At 41.6% G+C, this 24,842-nt stretch overlaps 1 protein-coding gene across 2 annotated transcripts in view; it reads right to left on the bottom strand.

Moving 5' to 3' along the window:
* Positions 1-24,842, bottom strand: part of SQD2 (sulfoquinovosyldiacylglycerol 2) — a 276,296-nt gene that overhangs the window by 54,621 nt on the left and 196,833 nt on the right. For both annotated transcript variants that reach the window (XM_089439458.1, XM_089439459.1), the window contains exons 4-5: positions 22,806-22,923; positions 22,638-22,711 (exon numbers count right to left, since the gene is read on the bottom strand). In XM_089439458.1, coding sequence (XP_089295584.1) covers positions 22,638-22,711; positions 22,806-22,923 — 192 coding nt within the window. The remainder of the gene's footprint in view (positions 1-22,637; positions 22,712-22,805; positions 22,924-24,842) is intronic.

Here is a 24,842-nt window from a genome sequence, read left to right as displayed (position 1 = left end):
TTGACTTATTTAGATAAGAGCATAGATCATCTCTAACAAGATGATACATGAGATCAGTTGAAGACATGTTGCTTCAACTAATTCTCCAAGGTGACTCCTTCACCTATCATTGTGTTGCATCTCGTCATCATGCTGCATCGTGATGCACCATGTTGCACATGCTTGTTGTCCTATTGTGCCATTGTTGCACAATGCCATGGCTGTCCCATTGTGCCACTGCTGCACAATGTCATGGCTGTCCCATTGTGCCACTGCTGCACAATGTCATGTCTGTCCTGTTGTGCCACTACTGCACTACGTCATGGTTGTCCCATTGTGCCACTGTTGCACAATGTTATGGCTGTCCCATTGTGCTTTGCCATACCATAGAAGCACCATGAATTTGCAGCATTAAATACCCATGTACCATACCACTATGTACAGCCACCAATTTGGCTCCCACAGACTGCCCAACAATCTGGTTCAAACTGATCCTCATCTAGGATCCAACACCTACAAGAGATGTCATAGACAACATGCCTTAGCTCACTGTATTGAGGTCTGATATGTTTGCAGCAAACTGGTTAGGGCTTCCTAACAGTCCTTGTTAGACCCCTCCAATCAGCTCCTAAGGCCTCCTACAACTACGGTCTTCCCTTCTAAGCTTGCTGCTCCAATACGTTGTCCTTAAGGATAATTCCTAGCCCCAAGACTCTCCAACCAACCCTCTGATTACTTCAGAACAGGCCTCGGTCTCTCGCTGTAGCCACCGCTACCCTAGATCACAGGAAAACAACCCTCAAACTCGTCACAAGTAGCCCAGATCTCCCTTACACAACTCAACCCTCCTGCTTGGTTGTGTAGCCCTCAAAACAGTCATGAAAAGGCTACAGACCTAGCCTTTTCTCCTTCGCTAAGGTGCCTACTAACCTGCGGCCTGAACATAAGATCTCCTCTCCAAAATGCGAGTTATCCTTCTTATGTCTTCTCCAAATCACGCTGTCCAGAATTTGCTCAGCCTCCCTAGCAGCCACGTTAGGACAGCATATACGATTGTTGTGTCATCCCTTATTACCTAGGGCACCTAATCCTCCTTGATTGCGTGTGTGAGTCTTCTTTAGATTTGCGTAGATAGATCCTTCCTTAACTGCGGCTAGGTGTCATGACCTCTTTAGGACAGCATTTAGATCTCTCCTCCATAGTTGCATTGAGAGCTAGATCATCCTCCTTAGGACTATGCCTAGGGCATCCACTTTAGAACTGTGTTTAGGGCTTCCTCCTTAGGACTGCATTTAGGGCTTCTACTCCAAGATTTGTCTTCCAATAAAACCCAAGACAAGTGGAGAGAAATCAAGAGAGAAGTGTGTGTGAAATGACTCTCAAGTCATCTCCTTTTATATTAAGACGTTGAGCACATGTGGGTGTTATTTAGTTGTTGGCCGACCTTGACGAATTGTCTTATAACAAAAATAAATTTATAACTCCATGAATACTTATCAGAATTGGATGATCTTTAGATCAATCCTACACCTCTTGATGAGAGGGATCCAAGAAAAATATCAGCTGCCATAAATAAGATGAACCACATGGAGTTTGGCCCTAGTTGCCAATTTTAACATCTCAACAGTAATAAAGAAGAGTATCGGTGTCTTGGTCTTGGAGTGGCTCAGTATGTCAAGAGTCCTGGTCTTGGTGTTTGTCAATCAGAATCTCTATAAGAAGAATTTTGTGTGGGTTTTCCTCTCCAAGAGGGAGAGGTTTTGGCCCTGGCAGAAAGCCATCATCGTGTGTTCTTGTCTCTTTGTTTTTGGTAACTATTTGATGAACATAAAGAAGACACACTCTAATAAGAACAAGTAAAGATTGTGTTAAGAAGATAAACTAAAATACCTCACAAGTAGTTATCAAGTCAGAAGAATCTCATTAACTCTAACTGCCCGTGATTCTTCAACAAAAATGACCCCCTTCCAAGCCCTATATGGCTATGAACCACCCAAGTGGAACGATTTTGCACTACACAATTCTAAGGTTCAAGGAGTAAGGAACCACTTAGAAGATAACAAAAGAATTATTAATTTTTTAAAAGAAAATTTAACAATGGCACACAATAGAATGTAGCAACAAGCCAACCAACACCGCACAAAAAGAGAATTCGAAGAAGGAGATTGGGTTTTCATCATACTTCAACCCTATAAGCAATTCTCATTAAAACAAGGCAAAAATAAGTTATCTCCCAAGTATTATGGACCATACCAAATAATCAAAAATATAAGTGGTGTAGCTTATTGATTGAAGCTACCAGACAATTGTCGAATCCACAACACATTTCATGTATCAAGTCTCAAAAAAGTACTGGGTCAAAATCAAACAGCTCAAACAAAGATACCTGAGACTGACGAAGAAGGAAGGATCATATTAGAACCTGAGGGCATACTCGCTACCAGAGAGAAAGTACTTCGATCCAAGACTATTAAAGAATCTCTTATCAAATGGAAGAGACTGCCAGAAGAAGATTCTTCGTGGGACAGAATGTTTTCGTCAACAACACCCAACCTTACCTATGCTTTGAGGACAAAGCATTTTAAGGGAGACGCAATGTTATGAATAAATATTCATAACACTAAATATATAAATATTCACAAATTAAATAGTAAATTAAATGTTAAATCATTAAATGTCAATAATTAATAATTTAATTAATTACATATCCATTACTAATTTAATTATGAAAGGACATTATTTATAAAAAAGACATGACTTTTAAAAGGAACCTTGTAGCCTGCCAACGCCTATTAAGCATAGTTTTTAAAACTGGTGACCGGACCGGTCCACCTAATGAACCAGTTTACCGACCGGAACCGGTCTAACCGGGACTGGTTTGGTCTAGATTCTAAACTAACTGGTTTTAGAAAAATACATTGAATAATTATTTTTTAATGAAAAAACTATTTTTAAGATTTAAAACCATGATTCCAAGCCAATAGAGACAAAATATGCAAAGATTGCTCATTTATATACCATGTAAAGGTGAATATATCAAAATGGCACCGAGTGCAATACATATCATCAACAAAATACATAAGCAATGAGGCTCTAAATGGCCTCTAGAGTGCAAAAACAAAGCCTACAAACTATGGGGCCAGTGGCCTACTACAAGACACCAGTCTAGACTCTACATATGTGATAATAGTAATACTATAATAGTGATCAACATTATCACTTGAAGTTGAAACTTCTCATGAGTCTCAGTCATCATGATCAAACTCAGTTGGTTGACTCTGGACTCCCAAACTTTGCAGTCACAAACTTCTCTATTGGTTCAGTGACTTGAGTCTCAAACTTCTGAAGGTATTCTGCCCTAATATGCCCTATTATTTCATTTGGTGCTTCACATGGCTTTACATGGCCTCCTATCCCAGCCAAGTGTTGCTTGAACCTATTAATACCCCCTCCTTGAAAGGATTTTTTGCAATATTTGTAGATCATTTTGCCATCAATCATATCACAATGAGCCCATGCAGTATCTCTGGCTTTTGGAGGCATGATGACTACCTGGATGGTAGATCATAGAAGTGAGAAGTTTATAACACATAAAAAAAAATTAATTCATGGACAGCAGTCAAATGAGGAATTTTCAAGTGCAAATCCTTACCTGGAAATGCAAACTAGCTTCCTTAGCCTCCTCTTGAAGATGGAAACTCCACTGACAGCTACACACTATCTCCAAAATAGCTCCAACTCCAACTCCAAGATGACTACTTCAGCAAAAACTCAACACTCTCCAAGCTCACAAACACTCCAAATCAGTTGTGTGAGACAAATGAGAGTGAGAGGGACCTCTTATAGGCTTGGAGAGGGTGTTTTTGGAGGGAAAACACCCTTAGTTTCCCCCCAAAACCCCTAAACCACAATCAGAAATATGCTTTTTGCAAGTTATGGTGGGCGTGCCTAAAACCGGCCGATTTAGGACGGAACCGGCCAGTTTGATACAAACCGGCCGGTTCCATCCTAAACCGGCCAGTGTTCACCGGTTAGGACAAAAAATTGGCGAAATGGCCTTCCCAACCGGTTTTTGGCCAGTTTAGACCAACGGCCTTGCTAACCGACCGGTGATCGGTTTTTCAAAATGGTTTTGAAAACTATGCTATTAAGGTGAACCACCCAAGGCATTGTAACCCATCATTCAGTATTCAAGTTTAATAAAAAAATATTATAAATTTACAAGTGTAAATGTGAAGAAAATGTTGATTTGGGGTAGCATCAAATGTGCTCTAGCCATGAAAATTGGTGGAGAGGCTAAAGCACATGAGATCTCCAAGACCTAGAAATGGTTTGGACAGATTGTACCCGGTTTGGGAAATATTAAAATAGTTAATATTCTTAATGGAGTTCCTAAGTCTAAACTTATGAAAAATAAAATATTAATGGATATTAATGTAAAACTGGGTTAGAAGGTTCCAAAAGTCATGGATCAAGCCAAATCTAATCTTAGCCGTTGATTAGAGATTTAATCTCAGTCGTTGAAGGAATAACTGGAAAAGTATAAGACGAGGCTTGTGGGTCAGTTAGAGAACACACCAGAGTGATCAATCATTCGTTTTGCTAGAGCGCGTTAGCTAAGCAAAGTCAGTGATCGACAGTGAGGGGCAGTGAGTACTGGGATGAGAGGTAGAGACAGTGCCAAGGGATCAGTGCAGAAGCAGAGAGCGAGAGGTAGCAGCCAATTTAGGCCACGCAGAGCCCAGCAAAGACAACGGAGAGCCCAGAGGGACTGCGTGATCCACGCAGAGGGCAGAGGGAGTGACGCAGAGGGTCCCAGAGGCTGCGCAGTGCCTCAAAGCGCTCACACAGAGAGGATTGAGGCTGACGCAGAGGCCAGAAAGCACAGCGCAGAGCTTCAGAGACGTTGTAAAGGGTTTCGTTGGAAAGGTTTTCTGAATACCTGTTTCCAAATATAGAGGCATTGTTGCCGTGTATTTTTCTTTGTCGAGTGAGCCGGTTAGGCACCCAGTTGTACTCAAGGACATATTGCATAATAATAAACCCTCAGAATAGCTGCACCGGTTTTCTCACATTGGGTTTTTCCTAGGACATTTGTCCAAAATAACGGTGTCATTTGTGTGTTTGTTTTCTTTCAGCTGATGATTTGTAGATATTATGACTGTATTCGGTTTATTTCGGTATTTAAATGTTTTAAATAACTTGTTCAAAATTTACAAGTAGAAGAAATAAACCAGCAAAATACAGATTAATTTTCTAACAGATAGACTTTGAAAATTCAACATGGTATCAGAGCGTGGTTGCAAATCACAGGAAAGCTAAAGGCATTAGCTGAGCAGAGCATTTGCAATAGATTCAGCTATCCCGAGTGATAGATTTGATCCTTGCAGAAAGCGACAGAGGAAGGGTTCACGCAGAGGGACTGCGTCATCAGTTCCGGCCTGAGAGAGGCCAACACAGAGGCTGAGGAGCACAGAAATAGAGTCACGCAGAGGCCAGAAGGGCTAATGCAGTTGGCTGAGGGAGTTGTTTTGCCGGTGTCGGGATTGCGCAAAGCCAAGAGGCTCAATCCTTTAGTTGTTGGGGCGAAGGAAGCTGTGGGCAATTTGCGGGAGCGACGCTGGTGAGGTATTGTGGTCAGAAAAGTACCTAAGAGGTCAAAACCAAGGTAGAGGGAGTTGTTGTCGAGGCGGATTTCTAGCCAAGGAATCTGGATCAATGTTGCAGTTGCACAGACGATCGGAGAGGGGCAACTTGACGGTTGGCAAAAGTATTTCCAAGAGGGAAATCGAGACTTAGCGGGAATCCAGAAGAGAACTTCCAGATGAGAAGTAGAGAGACTCGAAGGAATCGAACCGAGAACTTCCAGGCGGGAAGTAGAGAGACTCAGCAGTAGTCGAACCGATAACTTCCAGGCAGGAAGTAGAGAGACTCGGAGGAGTCGACAGAGTAGACCAGAGAGATGGTCGTGAATGGGCTGAGAGATCAGAACAAGCTGGACGGAGCATCCAACTTTGTGGCTTGGAAGCGCAGGGTCTTGTCCATTCTAGACAGACAACATATCAAGGGATTCGCCCTGAGAGTAATGGCTATCCCAATTGACCTAGTAGTTAATCAAAGGTACGAGGAGGCAATGGCTAAGGCAACATGCATCATCCTTGATGAAGTCAAGGATCATGTGGTCCAACATATTGCCGAGAAGGAAACGGCAAAGGAGATGTGGGACACTTTGAAGACATTGTACCAGCATACTTTCGTGCAGATGAAGATGCCCCTTGAGAATCAGCGAAGGTCATACCAGATGCAGAAGGGGGAGCAGATAGATCTCTTCCTCTGTCGGTTGAAGGAGATCCGGGACCCACTGACTTCCATAGGGGCCACACCAAATCAGGAGTTGATGGTGAGGACCGCACTTAACGCAGTCTCCGAGGAGTGAGAGACATTTGTCCAGAGCATACTAGGTAGGGCAAGTCTTCCAAATTGGGAAGAACTGTGAGCGGCTCTTGGCCAAGAGGAGATCAGACAGCTAACCAAGACGGGAAGTAGCAGCAAAGGAGTCTGGATCAAGAAGGAAGAGGAAAAGGATGCAGCTCTGGCATCTGTAGGAAAGTATGAGAAGACGAAGAAGAAGGACCTCTCCAAGGTCAAGTGCTTCCATTATGGGGAAATGGGTCACTACGTGAACCAGTGTCCGAGGAAGAAAAGTAAGGGAGAGGCTTCTGACTCTAAGGCAGCGCCAACGAAGGCAGAGAAAGAAATCGAGGAGGATGACGATTCTGCCATGAGTGCTCATGTGCCACTAGAAAAGAAGTGGGGAGACATCGAGTCGTAGTCAGGACGACTACAAGCGATGAGGGGCAGGATCCTTGTGTTGATTTGGGGTAACATCGGATGTGCCCTAGCCATGAAAATTGGTGGAGGCTAAAGCACATGAGATCTCCAAGACCCAGAAATGGTTTGAGTAAATTCTAACCAGTTTGGGAGATATTAAAATAATTAATATTTTTAATGGAGTTCCTAAGTCTAAACTTAGGAAAAATAAAATATTAATGGGTATTAAAATAAATCTGGGTTAGAAGGGTCCAAAAGTCATGGATCAAGCCAAATCTAATCTTAGCTGTTGATTAGAGATTTAATTTCAACCATTGATGGACCAACGAGGAAGTATAAGAGGAGGCTTGAGGGTCAGTTGGAGAACACACCAAGTTGATCAAAAATTCGATTTTTCTGGGCAAGGTGTGTTGAGGAAATCGAGTGAGTAATCTGAATTGCAGCTGAGAGGCAATGAATACATAGTAGAGAGGCAGAGTTAGTATTAGGAGGATCAGTGCAGAGCCGGGAGAGGTTGATGCAGAACCAGCTAGAGGCCACGCAGAGGCAGCCAGGAGTTGTGCAGAGCCAGAGAGGCCAGCGTGTGAGACGCAGAGGGTCTAGGGCTTGACGCAGAGGCTCCAGAAGCTAACGCAAAGGCCAGATAGGCTGACGCAGGGCCTAGAGGCAGCGCTAGAGGATTTCGTGGAACAAACTGGGAGCTGGAGAGCCCGATAGGATGACGCAGTCCCTATCAAAGTGACGCAAAGCAGCAAAAGTTGCATTGTTGTTGTGGGATCGTTCATCTGGTAATTTAGTCGGAATATATGTCCCTGATTGAGACGAACTAATGCCAACGGCATTCTCTGTTGGGCGAGCCATTTCTGGCACCCAAGTTGTATTCTGAAACTGCATAATAATAAAACCCTCTGAATAGCTGCATCGGTTTTCCCGCATTGGGTTTTTCCAAGGACATTAGTCCAAAAACAACAGTGTCACTTGCGTGCTTGTTTACTTTCGATTGATGATCTGTATGTGTTGATACTGTACTTGTATTTATTTTCAGTATTTACATGGTAAATAACTTGTTAAGTAATTGAACAAGTAGGAAGAAATAAATCAGAAGTACAGGAAGAATTTTTAATGGGCTAAACTTAGAAATTCCAACACCTTGAGGTACCCAATCTCTTGGATTATACCTTTGCTACGAGAGCCCTGAAGAGGAGTAGAAGGACTAGCGGATGTCGATAGAGACGGATGCGGATGAAGCGACAGAGAGTGCTACAGTGCAGGAGTCCCCGGACAGGGCGAGGCTAGCAAGTTGCAACAGTGCGAGAGGCACGGAGAGTGTTGCAGCAGTATAAGATGGCACACAGAGGTGTGCAACGATGTGAGATGCAAGGAGTTGTTGTAGCAGCGCAGAGGTCAGTAGAGGGAGCACTTGTTAGTGGCAAAGAGAGCTTCAGCATCGCGAGTGTTTCTAGCTTGACAGGGATGTCAAAAGTTGGGTGGATTAGTTACTTACTTCTCAGTAACTGAGTTGCAATGTAGTAGCACGATGCAGCATGATGAGAGGGGGTTCAGTGCAGATGCAGTGCTAGGAGGATGGACCAGCAGCAGCATAGATGCAGAGAGAGTTGTCGTATGGATGCAGCAGTGGCAGTGGTAGGGCCATGAGCAGCAACATAGGATGCAGCAATGCAGAGGATGTTCAGCGGGGAGGCCTAGCATCAGCACAAGTACCGGTGCCAAATAATCAGAGTGATGCTCAGTGTGGAGTATTACTAGAGCACAGTCCTCGCTAAGAGGGAGAGTTGATTTGGGGTAGCATCAGATGTGCTCTAGCCATGAAAATTGGTGGAGAGGCTAAAACACATGAGATCTCCAAGACCCATAAATGGTTTGGATAGATTGTACCCAGTTTGGGAGATATTAAAATAATTAATACTTTTAATGGAGTTCCTAAGCCTAAACTTCGGAAAAATAAAATATTAATGGGTATTAATGTCAGGCCAGGAGTAACTCCATTTGGCAGAAAACTGATTCGTATTATTCCATCAGGTATGTTATTGTTATATACAAAAGGGTGTGACTGTTCAGTTCATCTCCTGATGACTATTCACATTCCTAATTTAATTATTTACATGAATTCACCCAATCGTGAGGATTAGGTGTCAACATTCCCCCCCTTAATTTGAAGGGATGTTGGTGAGTCCAAGCATCATTCTGAATCTTTCAAGCTTTTCTCTTCCAAGCGCTTTGGTGAAGATGTCTGCAATTTGCTCATTTGTGGAACAATGACGGAGATGGATTGTTTTGGCCTCAACATGATGTCGGATCAGATGATATTTAGTATTGATGTGCTTTGTTCGATCATGGAACTTTGGGTTCTTGGCCAACTTTATTGCAGAGGTGTTGTCAATCATGAGTGGAGTTGATTGTACTTGTTTTACCTGCAAATCTTCAAGAATTTTCCTGAGCCACACAATTTCTTTTGTCGCTTCAGTCGTTGCCACGTATTCTACTTCTGTTGTGGAATCTGCTAGAACTGATTGTTTGCGTGATCTCTAGGAGAGAGCTCCTGATCCAAGACTCATAGCATATCCTGAAGTAGATACCCCAGTTTCTTTGTCTCCATCAAAGTCTGAAACAGAGTATCCGATTAAACTGAAGTCATCCACCTGTGTGTACTTGACTCCAAAGTCTTGAGTTCCCTTCAAGTACTTTAGAACTCTTTTTGCAGCAGACCAATGTCCCTCACAAGGCTTTTGCATAAACCTGGAGAGGATTCCAACAGCAAATGAAATGTCTGGTCTGGTGGTAGTTAGGTAGTTGAGACTTCCTACAAGTTGTCTATACTTTGTTGCATCCTCAAATTCCTTTCCTTCAATAGATGTGAGCTTCAAGTTTTGTTCCATTGGAGTAGTAAGAGGATTGCACTCTGTCATGCCAAACCTGTTCAACAAATCTCCAATGTATTTCTTTTGAGAAAGAAATATGGACTTTGGATGTTGGGTTACTTCAATGCCAAGATAGTAATGAACATAGCCCAAATCAGTCATTTCAAAACTTTTTCCCAATTCCTTCTTTATGGATGCAATGTAGCTTTCATTGTTCCCTGTCATCAAAAGATCATCTACATATACCACAAGATATACAATTGTTTCGCCAACTTTCTTGACAAATAAAGTTGCATCATCAAGATCAAAATGATTGAAATTGAGTTTCAGAAGATGCTCAGTTAGTTTTTCATACCAGGCTCGTGGTGCTTGTTTGAGGCCATACAAGGACTTCACAAGTTTGCATACTTTATGTTCATGTCCTTTCACAACAAATCCTTCAGGCTGGGACATAAAAACATTCTCTTTTAGATCTCCATTCAAGAAGGCAGTTTTTACATCCATTTGATGGACTTTCCAACCGTTCTGAGCTGCTAGTGCAAAGAGTGTCCAGATGGTGGCCCATTTTGCTGTGGGGGCAAAAGTTTCCTCATAATCGACCCCTTCCTTCTGTGCAAAACCTTTTGCCACAAGCCTAGCTTTGTGCTTGTCAAGTGAGCCATCAGCTTTGTACTTGTTCTTGTAGACCCACTTGCAGCCAATTGGTTTGGTTCCAAATGGAGGATCAACCAGCTCCCAAGTGTCGTTCTTTATGAGGGCATCATACTCTTTTTGCATCGCTTCTTTCCATTCATCATGAGAAGCAGCTTCTTTAAAGGAAGTTGGTTCAAAATCTGTAGACAAGTTCAATTCACAATCATAAGAAACATCCATATCAACAGGTGAATTAGAGTCATCTACATCACCTCCATTTTGTCGGTTTGAATTTTTGGTTCCTGTTTTTCCAATTTCATCAGGATGAACACTTTCAAGTGTCTTCGTCAGCCACTTTGGGGGACCTTTCTGAGATGGTCCAGGCTGCTCTGTTGATTGAGTTGGGACTGAATCAAGATTGAGTCTCCCAATTCTATCAATTACATCACTTAAAGCATCATCCGTTGTTGGAGTTTCATGCGAGGGAGATTGTTCTTCAAAAGAAGATTCCACATGTTGATCTAGTATAGGAATCCCCCCTTCAAGATGTAGAATCTGATTATCAAATTCTTGAAATGGTTTTGCTTTTGCGAATCTATCCAAGCGATCAAGTTGCCGCTCAACAACATTGTCAGTTTTGGATGATTCAAGAAAAATTACATATCTAGATACAACAAACTTTTTATTTACTTCATCATGGAGTCGGTATGCTTTGGAGGTGTTTGAATACCCCAGGAAGATACACTTACGACTTCTAGCACCAAGTTTGTTTCTATGTACCTAAGGTATCAAAGCATAACAGGTGGAACCAAAGACCCTGAAATGTTTTACCGAAGGAGCATGTCCATACCACAATTCATAAGGAGTCTTGTTTCTTATAGCATTAAATGGACATCTATTCTTTATATATGCAGCACATAGAACAGCATCAGCCCAAAACATTATCTTTACATTTTTGAAGAAAAGCATGAATCGTACCATATTCAAGATTGTTCTATTCATTCTTTCAGCTACACCATTCTGTTGGGGATTATAAGGCACAGTTGTTTGATGTTTGATCCCATGTTGGCGAAGATAGTTTTCAAATTCATTTGATGTGTATTCTTTTCCATTAGCAGTGCGAATAGACCCAATATGAGATTGTGCATCATTTTCAATCCATTTATGAAAATTCTTGAATGTTTGAAAAACATCAAATTTGTTTTTCAATAAATAAACCCCAACACATTCTGGTGTAGTCATCAACAAATGTCATGATATATTTATTTCCATTTGCAGAAGGAACAAGCATTGGACCACATAAATCTAAATGAATGAGTTCAAGCTTCCTATGTGCTCTTGAATGTGAATCATGAAAAGACTGTTTGCTATGCTTTCCTAGAATGCAAGCATCACATTACTTAAGTTTCCTAGGAATTGTAGGCAAACCAGCAACACCATTTTTCTTCAATAAGCGGAGACTGTCATAGTTTAAATGTCCAAATCTAGCATGCCATAATAAAATTGATGGAAGTGTACCTTCTTCATCATAAGAAGTATATGAGAAATGTTGTGCATGAGCAGAGTTTCCTTGCAGTTTGAGAAGCCTTTCTTCTTCTATTCCCCTCATGACAAGTGAGTGGTCAGAAGATTTTCTTACCTCAAGCTTGCCATCAAACATATGAATGGAGTGACCTTGCTGGCGGATGTGGACCAAGGACAGCAAGTTTCTCTTGAGCTGTGGGAGATATAGAACATGATCCAGAAGAAAGTCTGGAAGACCAGGCAGTTTAAGCCTGATTGTGCCAAGCCCTGATGGCTTGATTTTTGATTGATCTGCAAAGTATACTGCTCCATCAACATTGTCAGTAAAATCTTCAAAAAAATCTTTTCTATGAGTCATGTGACAGGTTGCTCCTGAATCAAGCAACCAATCATTTTTCCAAGATGCAAGTGAAGCATTAAACAAATCTTCATTTACTCCAATGTTACATTGTGCCTCAACATAGTGAGCGGATTCAGGTGCTTTACCTTTGTCTATATCATCAGTTTTACCTTTCTGTTGATTTCTTTTCTGCTCAATTTTGTCCCATGGTAGCTTGCATGTAGAGGCATCATGTGATCCATTTCTTTTGCAGCGAATGCAGTGCAGATCTGCCTTTTCTCCTTGAGAATGTCTGCTCCCCCAGCCTCTGAAATATCTTCCTCTTCCTCTTGTAGAATCTTGAGCAGGATGCTTTTCTTTATGAGCAAGGCACACAGTGTCTTCAGAAGATTCAGGGGCTGTCTTCTTTCCAAAAGCTTTCTCTCTTTCAGCAAACATTTTCACAAGAAAGTCAAAGGTTATATCTTTGAGATTTCCATTTGCTTGCAAAGACTCAAGATAATTGGAGTAAGTAGGATAAAGTGCCTTGAGAAAAGCAATAAGAGGGATATCCAGCTCAACCTTAGTGGAATTGATATCATGCATTATAGACTTTACTTCAAATGCAAGAGCAAGAGGATCATTATTTTGCAGTTCAAGCGTGAAGAGTTTAATCATGAGTTGAACAACTTCAAGTGCACAGTGTGAGTCATAGAGTTCTTTCAACTTTTGTAAGGCTTCAAAGGCAGTGGAATATGACGAAATATGGCGACTCACCTTTTCATTTACAGATGCTGCGATTAATGCATAAGCTTTGTTGTTCTTGTTTTCCCAAATGACGAGCTCTTTGTCTGAGGTAGGCTGTACTGGGTCATTGTCTCCTTCTCCAACACACACTCCTTTCCACAACTCATTGAAGATGAGGGTGTGTTTTATCATCCGGGACCATTCGGGATAGTTCTCCTTGCCAGTGAGAACTATTCCTACCATGGATATGATTGAATGCATTCTGTAAAAAACTTTTGCTGATAGAAAAAAATACTTCTGCCAATATACAGTAAAAATGTACTCAAAAGGGCATTCTCAAAAGATTTCAAATCCACAATGTGACCCATATAAATCCATCATTATATAAATCCACCTCACATAAACCTCATATAAGTTCCACCATATAAATCTCATAAAACTTCACCATATAGATCTTATATAAATTTCCTATAAACTTCATATATAAATACCATGGTCATGACCATGTAGGTCAACGCATTCTTTGAACTGTAATTTACAGCGGTCAACCTCGGCAAAGCATCAAACATATGAATGGCACCAGCAATCAAATCAGACCCAACTGTCGGGACAGAAGCACAGAATCTCGGCCGAAAGTGAGAAAAAAATGTGCTTCACGTATGGAGGTATGGGTGAACCAAGTCAGGCCAGCGCATGTATTAAAAAGTGATGTATTAAAAACACAACAGTGTACTAAAACGAGAGTGGGAGCGGTGTATTAAAACACACAGTGGTGTATTAAAAAACGCACAGTGGTGTATTAAAAACACATCATAACCATGTATGAGCTTTCGCCCTCCGACTTAACTGTCATTGTTTTACCGCTCTTTCACGTCCATGCTCTCGTAGCGGCGTTGCTGTTGTCCATGGTGGCTGGTGGAACTGTCGTCATTCCGTCTGTTGTTCGATTCTCGGCCTCATCTTTTTGGAACGATATGAAAATCTACGATGACACTTAGTACATAGCGGTGCCTACCATTCATTAAATTTTTCTAGAGGCACAACACAAAGCCCAAAAGTGAGGAGAACGGTATCGTATAGCTTGTGACATAGGCGGTCGAAAGACAAGAATGCAGAGAAAAATGGTGCGTGGTTCCACTGTGCAGTGTTTCATAAAGTCACGAAGAGCACCACGATTTCATAGGAGCGGTCATCCATTCGGTTCAACTAAAAAAATAGCACCAATAACACACTGTCAATGCAATGTAATACCACCAAAATCGCTCGGACAAATCGACATACCATAAAATTGTTTCTCCAACCATACAAGTTTCGATCCTCGACTGTTAGGAGGGAAGAGAAAACGCAGACTAGGCAGACTGGTCTATGCGCAAAGTTTAGAGAGTGGACAGAGGGGCAGAGAGCCCGGCAGTGAACATACTGCATGAAACCATGTCAGACCACCACGGCAGAGGCAACGCTGGTGCGCCAGAGAGCGTTATGGACAGAGGCAGAGAGCGTAGGTAACTCAGGACTGTACCACGTCAGGACAGGACAGAGGAGTTACAGGAGCATAAGAGCTAAAACAAGGAGCTGGCTCTGATACCATGTCAGGCCAGGAGTAACTCCATTTGGCAGAAAACTGATTCGTATTATTCCATCAGGTATGTTATTGTTATATACAAAAGGGTGTGACTGTTCAGTTCATCTCCTGATGACTGTTCACATTCCTAATTTAATTATTTACATGAATTCACCCAATCGTGAGGATTAGGTGTCAACAATTAATATAAAACTGAGTTAGAAGGTTCCAAAAGTCATCAATCAAGCCAAATCTAATCTTAGTCGTTTATTAGAGAATTAATCTCGGGTGTTTAAGGACCAATAGAAAAAGTATAAGATGAGGCTTGAGGGTCACTTGAAGAACACACCAGAGTGAGCAGTCGTTCGTTTTGCTAGAGCGGGGTTCCTAAGCAAAGTCGAATTAGTGATCAGCAGCGAGGGGCAGTGAGTACTAGGCAGAGAGGCAAAGACAGTGCCAAGAGACCAGCGTGGAAGCAGAGAGCGAGAGGCAGCAGCCAGTTCAGGCCACGCAGAGCCCAGCAGAGACAACATAGAGCCCAGAGGGACTGCGTAATCCACGCAGAGGGTAGAGGGAGCGACGCAGAGGGTCCCAGAGGTTGTGCAATGCCTCAAAGGGCTGACACAGAGAAGTTTGAGGCTGACGCAGAGGCCAGAAGGGACAATGCAGAGCTTCAGAGACGCTGGAGAGGGTTTCGTTGGACAGGTCTTTTGAATACCTGTTTCCAAATAGAGAGGCATTGCTGCCGTGTATGTTTATTTGTCAGGTGAGCCGATTAGGCACCCAATTGTACTCAAGGATATACTGCATAATAATAAACCCTCATAATAGCTGCACCGGTTTTCCCACATTGGGTTTTTCCTAGGAGATTTGTCAAAAAATAACTGTGTCACTTGTGTGTTTGTTTTCTTTCAGTTGATGATTTGTAGATGTTATGATTGTATTCTGTTTATTTTGGTATTTAAATGTTTTAAATAACTTGTTTAGAATTTACAAGTAGAAGAAATAAACCAGCAAAATATAGATTAATTTTCTAACAGATAGACTTTGAAAATTCAACATGGTATCAAAGCGTGGTTGCAGATCACAAGAACGCTGAAGGCATCAGCTGAGCAGAGCATTTGCAGCAGATTCAGCTATCCCGAGTGACAGAGTTGATCCTTACAGAAAGCGACGGAGGAAAGGTTCACGCAGAGGGACTGCGTCATCAATTCAGGCCTAAGAGAGGCCAATGCACAGGCTGAGGAGGGCAGAAACAGGCTCATGCAGAGGCCAGGAGGGCTGACGCAGTTGGCTGAGGGAGTTGTTTTTCCGGTGTCAGGATTGCGCAAAGCCAAGAGGCTCAATCCTTTAGTTGTTGGGGCGAAGGAAGCTATGGGCAGTTTGCGGGAGCGAAGTTGGTGGGGTACTTTGGTCAAAACAGTACCTAACAGGGCAAAACCAAGGTAGAGGGAGTTGTTGTCGAGGCAGATTTCTAGCCAAGGAATCTGGATCAATGTTGCAGTTGCATAGACGATCGGAGAGGGGCAACTTGACGGTTGACAGAAGTATTTCCAAGTGGGAAATCAGGACTCAGAGGGAGTCCAGAAGAGAACTTCCAGATGGGAAGTAGAGAGACTCGGAGGAGTCGAACCAAGAACTTCTAGACAGGAAGTAGAGAGACTCAGCAGGAGTCGAACCGAGAACTTCCAGGCAGGAAGTAGAGAGACTCGGAGGAGTCGACAAAGAAGAGCAGAGAGATGGCCGTGAATGGGCTGAGAGATCAGGACAGTTTGGATGAAGCGTCCAACTTTGTGGTCTGAGAGGCCAGGGCCTTGTCCATTCTAGACAGACATCATATCAAGGGATTCGCCCTGAGAGTAATGGCTATCCCAGTTGACCCGGTAGCTAATGAAAGGTATGAGAAGGCAATGGCTAAGGCAAAGTGCATCATACTTGATGGCATCAAGGATCATGTGGTCCAACATATTGCCGAGAAGGAAACAGCAAAGGAGATGTGGGACACTTTGAAGACATTGTACCAGCATAATTTCGTGCAGAGGAAGATACTCTTTGAGAATCAGCTAAGGTCATACTAGATGCGGAAGGGGCAGCAGATAGATCTCTTCCTCGATTGGTTGAAGGAGATCCAGTACCAAATGACTTCCATAGGACGCCGGATCAAGAGTTGATGGTGAGGACCGCAATTAATGCAGTCTCCGAGGAGTGGGAGACATTTTTCCAGAGCATAATGGGCAGGGCGAGTCTTCCAAATTGGGAAGAAGTTAGAACTATGGGCGGCTCTTCGCCAAGAGGAGATCAGATGGCTAACCAAGATGGGAAGTAGCAGCAAAGGAGTTTGGATCAAGAAGGAAGAGGAAGAGGATGTAGCTCTGGCATCTGCGGGAAAGCAAGAGAAGAGGAAGAAGAAGGACCTCTCCAAGGTCAAGTGCTTCCATTGTGGGGAACTAAGTCACTACGCGAATCAATGTCTGAGGAAGAAGAGCAAGGGAGAGGCTTCTGACTCTAAGGCAGCGCCAGCGAAGGCAAAGAAAGAAGTTGAGGAGGATGATGATTGTGCCATGAGTGCTCATGTGCCACTAGAGAAGAAGTGGGGAGACATCGAGCTGTAGTCAAGACGACTACAAGTGATGAGGGGCAGGATCCTTGTGTTGATTTGGGGTAGCATCGAATGTGCCCTAGCCATGAAAATTGGTGGAGAAGCTAAAGCACATGAGATCTCCAAGACCTAGATATGGTTTGGGTAGATTCTAACTAGTTTGGGAGATATTAAAATAATTAATATTTTTAATGGAGTTCCTAAGTGTAAACTTAGGAAAAATAAAATATTAATGGGTAGTAAAATAAAATTGGGTCAGAACAGTCCAAAAGTCATGGATCAAGCCAAATCTAATCTTAGCTGTTGATTAGAGATTTAATCTCAACCGTTGATGGACCAACGAGAAAAGTATAAGAGGAGGCTTGAGGGTCAGTTGGAGAACACACCAAGTTGATCAAGAATTCGATTTTTTGGGGCAGGGTTTGTTGAGGAAATCGAGTGAGTAATCTGATTTGCAGCTGAAGGCAATGAATACATAGCAGAGAGGCAGAGTTAGTACTAAGAGGATCAGTGCAGAGCCGGGAGAGGTTTACGCAGAGGTAGCTAGAGGCCACACAAAGGCAGCCAGGGGTTGCGCAGAGCCCAAGAGGCCAGTGTGTGAGACGCAGAGGATCTAGGGGTTGATGCAAAGGCTCCAGAAGCTGACGCAGAGGCTAGATAGGCTGACACAGGGCCTAGAGGCAACGCTGGAGGATTTCGTGGGACAGACTAGGAACTTGAGAGATGGATAGGGTGACGCAGTCCCTACCAGAGTGATGCAGAGCAGCAGAAGTTGCATTGTTGTTGTGGGATCGTTCATCCAGTGATTTAGTCGGAATATCTGTCTCTGACTGAGAAGTACTACTGCCGAGGTCATTCTTTGTTGGGTGAGCCATTTCTGGCACCCAAGTTGTATTCTGAAACTGCATAATAATAAAACCCTTTGAATAGCTGCATCGGTTTTCCCACATTGGGTTTTTCCAGGGACATTAGTCCAAAAACAACGGTGTCACTTGTGTGTTTGTTTACTTTCGGTTGATGATCTGTATGTGTTGATACTGTACTTGTATTTATTTTCAGTATTTACATGGTAAATAACTTGTTAAGTAATTGAACAAGTAGGAAGAAATAAATTAGATATTACAGGAAGAATTTCTAACGGGTTAAACTTAGAAATTCCAACACCTTGATGTACCCAACCTCTTGGATTATACCTTTGCTACGGGAGCCCCGAAGAGGAGTAAAAGGACTGGCAGATGTCAGAGAGATAGATGTGGATGAAGCGGCAGAGAGTGCTACAGTGCAGGAGTCCCTGAACAACGTGAGGCTAGCAAGTTGCAACAGTGCGAGAGGAACGGAGAGTGTTGCACCAGTGTAGGATGGCACATAGAGGTGTGCAACAGTGTGAGATACAGGGAGTTGTTGCAACAACGCAGAGGTCAGTAAAGGGAGCACTTGTTAGCGACAGAGAGAGCTTCAGCATCGAGAGTGTTTCTAGCTTGACGGAGATGTCAGAAGTTGGGTGGATCAGTTACTTACTTCTTAGTAACTGAGTTGCAGTGCAGTAGCACGATGCGGCATGATGAGAGGGGGTTGCAGGGCAGATGCAGTGCTAGGAGGATGGACCAGCAGTAGCACAGATATAGAGGGAGTTGTTGTACGGATGCAGTAGTGGCATTGGCAGGGCCATGAACAGCAATATAGGATGCAGCCATGCAGAGGATGTTGGGCAGGGAGGCCTAACATCAGCACAAGTACCGGTGCCAAATAATCAGAGTGATGCTCAGTGTGGAGTATTACAAGAGCACAGTCCTTGCTAAGAGGGAGATTTGATTTGGGGTAGCATCAGATGTGATCTAGCCATGAAAATTAGTGGAGAGGCTAAAGCACATGAGATCTCCAAGACCCAGAAATGGTTTGGACAGATTGTACCCAGTTTGGGAGATATTAAAATAATTAATACTTTTAATGGAGTTCCTAAGTCTAAACTTAGGAAAAATAAAATATTAATGGGTATTAATATAAAACTGGGTTAGAAGATTCCAAAAATCATGGATTAAGCCAAATCTAATCTTAGTCATTGATTAGAGATTTAATCTTGAGCGTTGAAAGGACCATCAGAAAAAGTATAAGACGAGGCTTGAGGGTCAGTTGGAGAACACACCAGAGTGATCAGTCATTCATTTTCCTAAAGCGGGGTTCCTAAGCAAAGTCGAATCTGCGATCAACCAAGAGACCAACGCAGAAGCAGAGAGCGAGAGGCAGCAGCCAGTTCAGGCCACGCAAAGCCTAGAGGGAGGTGTGATCCACGCAAAGGGCAGCGGGCTGCGCAATGCCTCAGAGGGCTGATGCAAAGAGGTTTGAGGCTGACGCAGAGCAACAGGAGGCTGACACATAGGCCAAAATGGCCAGCGCAGAGTGTCAGAGACACTAGAGAGGGTTTCGTGGGACAGGTTTTCTGAATACCTGTTTCTGAATAGAGAGGCATTGTTGCCATGTATTTTTCTCTATCGGGTGAGACGGTTAGGCACCTAGTTGTACTCAAGGAAATACTGCATAATAATAAACCCTTAGAATCGCTGCATTGGTTTTCCCGCATTAGGTTTTTCCAGGGACATTTGTCCAAAAATAACGGTGTCACTTGTGTGTTTGTTTTCTTTCAGCTGATGATCTGTAGATGTTATGATTGTATTGGGTTTATTTCGGTATTTAAATGTTTTAAATAACTTGTTCAGAATTTCAAGTAGAAGAAATAAACCAGCAGAATACAGATTAATTTTCTAACGGATAGACTTAGAAAATTCAACAGAAAATACAAGTGCATAAGATTGGTTCTCTTGTTCCAAAGTCTTTGAGTTAGCATTGAAGTATCTTGTTTCTCTTAAGTGGCAATCTAATTGGCAAATTAGTACTCTCACATGGTCATTCTTGTTTTAATAATGATATCCATTTGTGAATGATAAATACACATTGGTATTGAAATTCTAAGTGTCCTTGGTTCTAATCTAATCGAGCATCTCTTGATTGTTGGCATTAAGTAATATTGGCATAAGATCATCATTGGCATTTACTTTGTTGAAATATCTTGGAAGATTTCAAATTGTCTCAAGTAATTGTCATTATTGAATCATTGAAGTGGATAAGTGCTCTAAATTGCTATCATTTACATTGGTTAAGCATCTTGTGGAAGATAATTTTATCTTAAGCACTTGGGTTGAAGAAATCTATTGTTTAGTATTGGCACTTGATAATTTGGCACATTCTTGGTGTTAAGATTGTCTTTCCATTTATTGTTAAGTACTCTTGTCATAAAGCTAATCATAACTAAAGTACTTAAACATTAAGCAATCTTAACCTAAGAAATCACTCATACACCTTGCACAAGAATTCTAAGTCTAGTTGCATTAATAACTTACCTCCAAGCATAAGCTTGGTTGATAGACTTTTTAGGGCCACCCTTCTCATCTAGCTTGAGGGGCTTAGCAACTCTTTAGTGGTTAAAACGATGACCTTACAGTCGTCAAAGCCATAGTCTCTGCAGTGTTGGAGGCATCAGGTGGTTAGAGCCTAACAGAAGGTATCATTAATCAAGCCATTGCTTGGTTCCTGTTGGCCTCTTTCACACAACCTACTTTGGAGACTAGATTCAAAATAGTTAAAGGGGAGATTATACATAGAATAGGCATATAATTAAAAGTAACCAAGATCCTTGCATCACACCTAGGTCTTAGGATTTGCATTGCATATAAGTTATTGAAGCATCTAAGCAACGATTGTCCATCCGGTTACTTGGTATAATTAATAATAAGCAAGAACTTGACTCCATAAGACACTGGTCTCATATTCAAATCTAATCTAATCTTTAAATCTTGCTAAAATTAACTAGGTAGCTAGGCCACTCAATCGTGTCTCTCGGACTCGTTGGTTGCCAACTTGTCTTCCATCTTGACATTTCCAAAGGGAGTGTCGCCCATAGTCTGCTATTGAGAGGCAGTTAGAACGGAAAGGTCAAGGATCAAGGTGATAGCCCCCGACCTGAGCCGCTATCACAGTGCCTGTACAATCTTAACGACAACAGGAATCATTATGGAATTTCTTATGGAGGAGTATTATAATGATGAGGATAACCAATTTGGAATTTCTTCCTAGGGTGCACTTCATATGGAGGATATTTTATATTCAATAGTTGCTTTAAGTAGTTACATGGCACAGTCTCTAGGGAACACCTGCCCTAGGTGATCTTTCATCATTCTTGCATGGATATTTCAGCTACATTTGGCAATATTTCAACTATCTTGGAGATTCCAATGCCTGTTTGACTTGGCACATATATATTATTTTATTGGAGATTGTTAGGAGGGCCACATGTGGCACATTGCATGCATTCACTTGGTCTTTACTATTCTTGCATCTTCATCTTGGAGGGCACACGTGGAGATATTGTATTATTTGTTGAAGTTGTAGCATACTCAAAACTCTAGTTCTTCCTTCTCGTATTAAGGTTATCTTGTTGGAGGTTACAACCACTCCATTATTTTATTATTTGTTTGATTTTTCCTATGGATAGTAGGAGGATTATTTTATTGTTACGCCAATTCATGGTTATCCTTAGTGGCGCACCCCCTCCCCCCCCCCCCCCCCCCGGCCGACCCTTTTGGAACCTCTCCCTACATTCTAGTGGATATTTGATGGGATGACCTCCATCGGAGAGAGGAGAAATTATTGATCATAGTTGAAAGTCAACTTTGATGGGTGAGGATCTAGCTAACTATAAATTTTATTCTAAAAGAGAATAAGCTCATTCTATATAAAGAGGAGTTTCTCTCCATTTCATGTGATTTGTGAGTTGGGAGTTAAGAGTTAGATAAGTGATGAAGTATTGGAGTTTAGGAGTTGAAACTTGATGGGGCTCCCTTGTACTATCTGGATCGATAACTAATGAAGACAATACGTATCGCTTACTATTTAGTGCAAGGTTTAATGCTTTCATTGTTGTGAAATTATATAGAAATTTTCTTGCTTTTCAATCTAAATATAAAGGCCCAATTATTTTATTTAGGAGTAAAATCAATGTGAGGAGGTTTCTCTCTCAATTTGCTGTTTTATTTTTGTTTATTGCCATTCTTCTAATAAACTATTTGAAGATTTGTAAAAAAAAAAATCATAAATAATACAATACTTTTATAATTTGTCGATGAGTTGTACCTTCTAGGACCCTCCAAGATTCATTTCCATATAAATATCTGGCAAGCACGCTAAGGGTAATTGTAAAAAACATAGTTCCTTTGACTTGAGTTCATATAATTAAAAAGGCGAATGTATCAAAATAGATTTTTCACCATGAAGTGGTTGCAGATGGAAAACAACCATTTCACGAAATTTCCATGAGTTGTGCCATGAAATTTCCTCCAAACACCACAAATGAATGCCATAGACGACTTATCATCTCAACGCTTAAATTTTATCCATTAAAGTTCATAATATTTGCTAAATTTAAAAACAAAAATACAGAAAAAAAAAAAAAACAAAACAAAACCAAAAAGATTCAAAGGAAACAGTGAAGTGGAAAAATAAGATGGTACTTACATTGGAACATGAGTGTGATATGACATAACAAGAGGAACACACAACAGTTTGGCAATTATCAGGGCACCAAACACCTGAAAAATTCTCACATAGTCAGTTCAAGTATATTGTTTTCCCCATAGAAACTAGACAAGCAGCTGAGATAGTAATAGAACACATAATACTTACCATAATTCCTGGGGATGATGCATGTACAATATCAGGCTTAAATTTTGCAACCTCCCAAATAATTCGTGGACTCAAAGCCAGGGACAGAGGAACGTTTGAATACCAAGGACAAGGAAAACTGCATGAGTGCAGAATTAAAAGCAAAGGCATAAGGAAAGCACTCAGTATGTCAGATTCGCATCTAAAACCTACGAACTAAAATCGGCATTGCAGAGAAACATGAATCTCAACTGTAAAGTGCAAACATATCAACACATTAAATAATGTTGCTGCTATGGGTCAAATATTTTTCGAAAAGCTCAAAGCAAATCGAGGTTCTAAAATGGAATACATAGAGAAGCCAATGTAAAGTAAAAAAGAACAGAATAGAGATAGTAAAGACACTTTTTTATTTAAATCTTAGCAAACATAAGCAAGCATACACGAAGGAAATAAAGAAATCAAATAATATGCAGCAAGTTCATTTTGATAATGGTAGCACAGTCCAACACTTGAAAATGTTTCATGTGTAAAGGAAAACATTTTTTGAGAAAAAAGTTGGTACCAAATGTAATAGATTGACGACAAAAATTCAGAGTATAAAATGTTTTATTATTGGGAATCGCAAAGGCTAAATATCTGAAATAGCAACCTCACATTATGTCTTGGATTAAATTCATACACATTCATTCCAATAGAGTCCTGTTGCATAGGCTTTTTGGCATAGCGCAAACATTAAGTGATCAAAGTTGACTTTGACTTCAATGTAATGAACTAATTAGTTTTCTTGGAGAATAAAATAAGGATGATGGAAATTCTATGTAAGAAGACCTTGCATTGTCTAATGGGTGTAATGGTTAAGTGAGTAGTGGTCCATCTTAAAGATGATTGTTGTGAGCCAGCTAGTGATTTTTCTTAATGATGGTGGTTGTGAGTTGGCTAACGTTTGAGTGTAGTTTGAGTCCTATATAAAGGATGCACCAGAAATCAAAAATGTGTAACTGAGGATGATTATGGGTGTACTGAAGTTGATTGTGTTGCTGGATCGTCCTAGGATGTTCCAGGTGGGACATGGGACCGTGTTGAGTGAGACTGAGTTGAGACAGAGATGGGACCTGGGACATGGCCCACTGAAATGTATTTTTATGTACAATGAAAACACATTTCCAGAGTGAGTTTCTCCCTGTACAAGGGTTTCCCATTATAAATCTGTGTTCATGTGATGTTTATGGTTCTGTCCATTGTAAAATTCCTGTGCTACGTGGTGGTTATTATGTTAAATGGCTGTGTTAAGTTAATGCGAGGGTTGGACATGTTACCCCTCTTTCAGCAAGGGTACTCCAGAACCTTTTGGCCAATGCTTCTAGCCCTGTAAAGCCATGTGGGTTTGTGTTATTTGTGAAAGTGACTCTTAGATCCCCATTAGTGTGGACAGCCATGGCTACTCCCAGTCTTGTTTATTTCATGATATGTCTGTCTTTGTCACATTGCTGACTTTCCCCTGGTGGGTGGTAACTCCATGCCTTGATAGGTATTCTGATACCCTGGGATGGTGTTGCAGGTATCATGGATTAGGCATTACTAGGACTCATGGCCTATGGGAGCACTTGTGTCAATAAAGCCTTGTAAGAGTAATCACCGTATGTACTTTTCCTTGACCCTATCTCTTCTAATCCCAGTGCACCCCCCTACCCCACTTGTGCCATGTGTCTTGTGTATTTCACACTCCCCTTTGACCTTGGCTATGCACCCTAATAGTCATTTTACCCACCAAAATGGGTGACCCTATAGGAGAATTTTTTTCTCCCACTATTCACATCCAACCGACCAGCCATGCAACCCCTGACAAACACCACTAGCTGATGACGTGACATTTTATCTCCGTCACCTGCATCGGTCATATACTTTCTCACCCATCCAGTAAGAGCACATGGACAAAGGTGGGCTTCTGATCAAAATGTACTTAATTAATTTTGCAATTGAATGCTTATGTTTGTTTATATTTGGGCTTTTGATATGGATTTTAATGTGATTTGGAAGAAAGAGGGGTTTTGACCG

Source organism: Pinus tabuliformis, chromosome 9 (genome assembly GCF_031772625.1).
Source record: "Pinus tabuliformis cultivar Carrire ecotype Pingquan chromosome 9, CPIR1, whole genome shotgun sequence".
NCBI lineage: Eukaryota > Viridiplantae > Streptophyta > Pinopsida > Pinales > Pinaceae > Pinus > Pinus tabuliformis.
The sequence above is the reverse complement of the archived record's forward strand: the minus strand, read 5'-3'. Positions and strand labels throughout refer to the sequence as shown.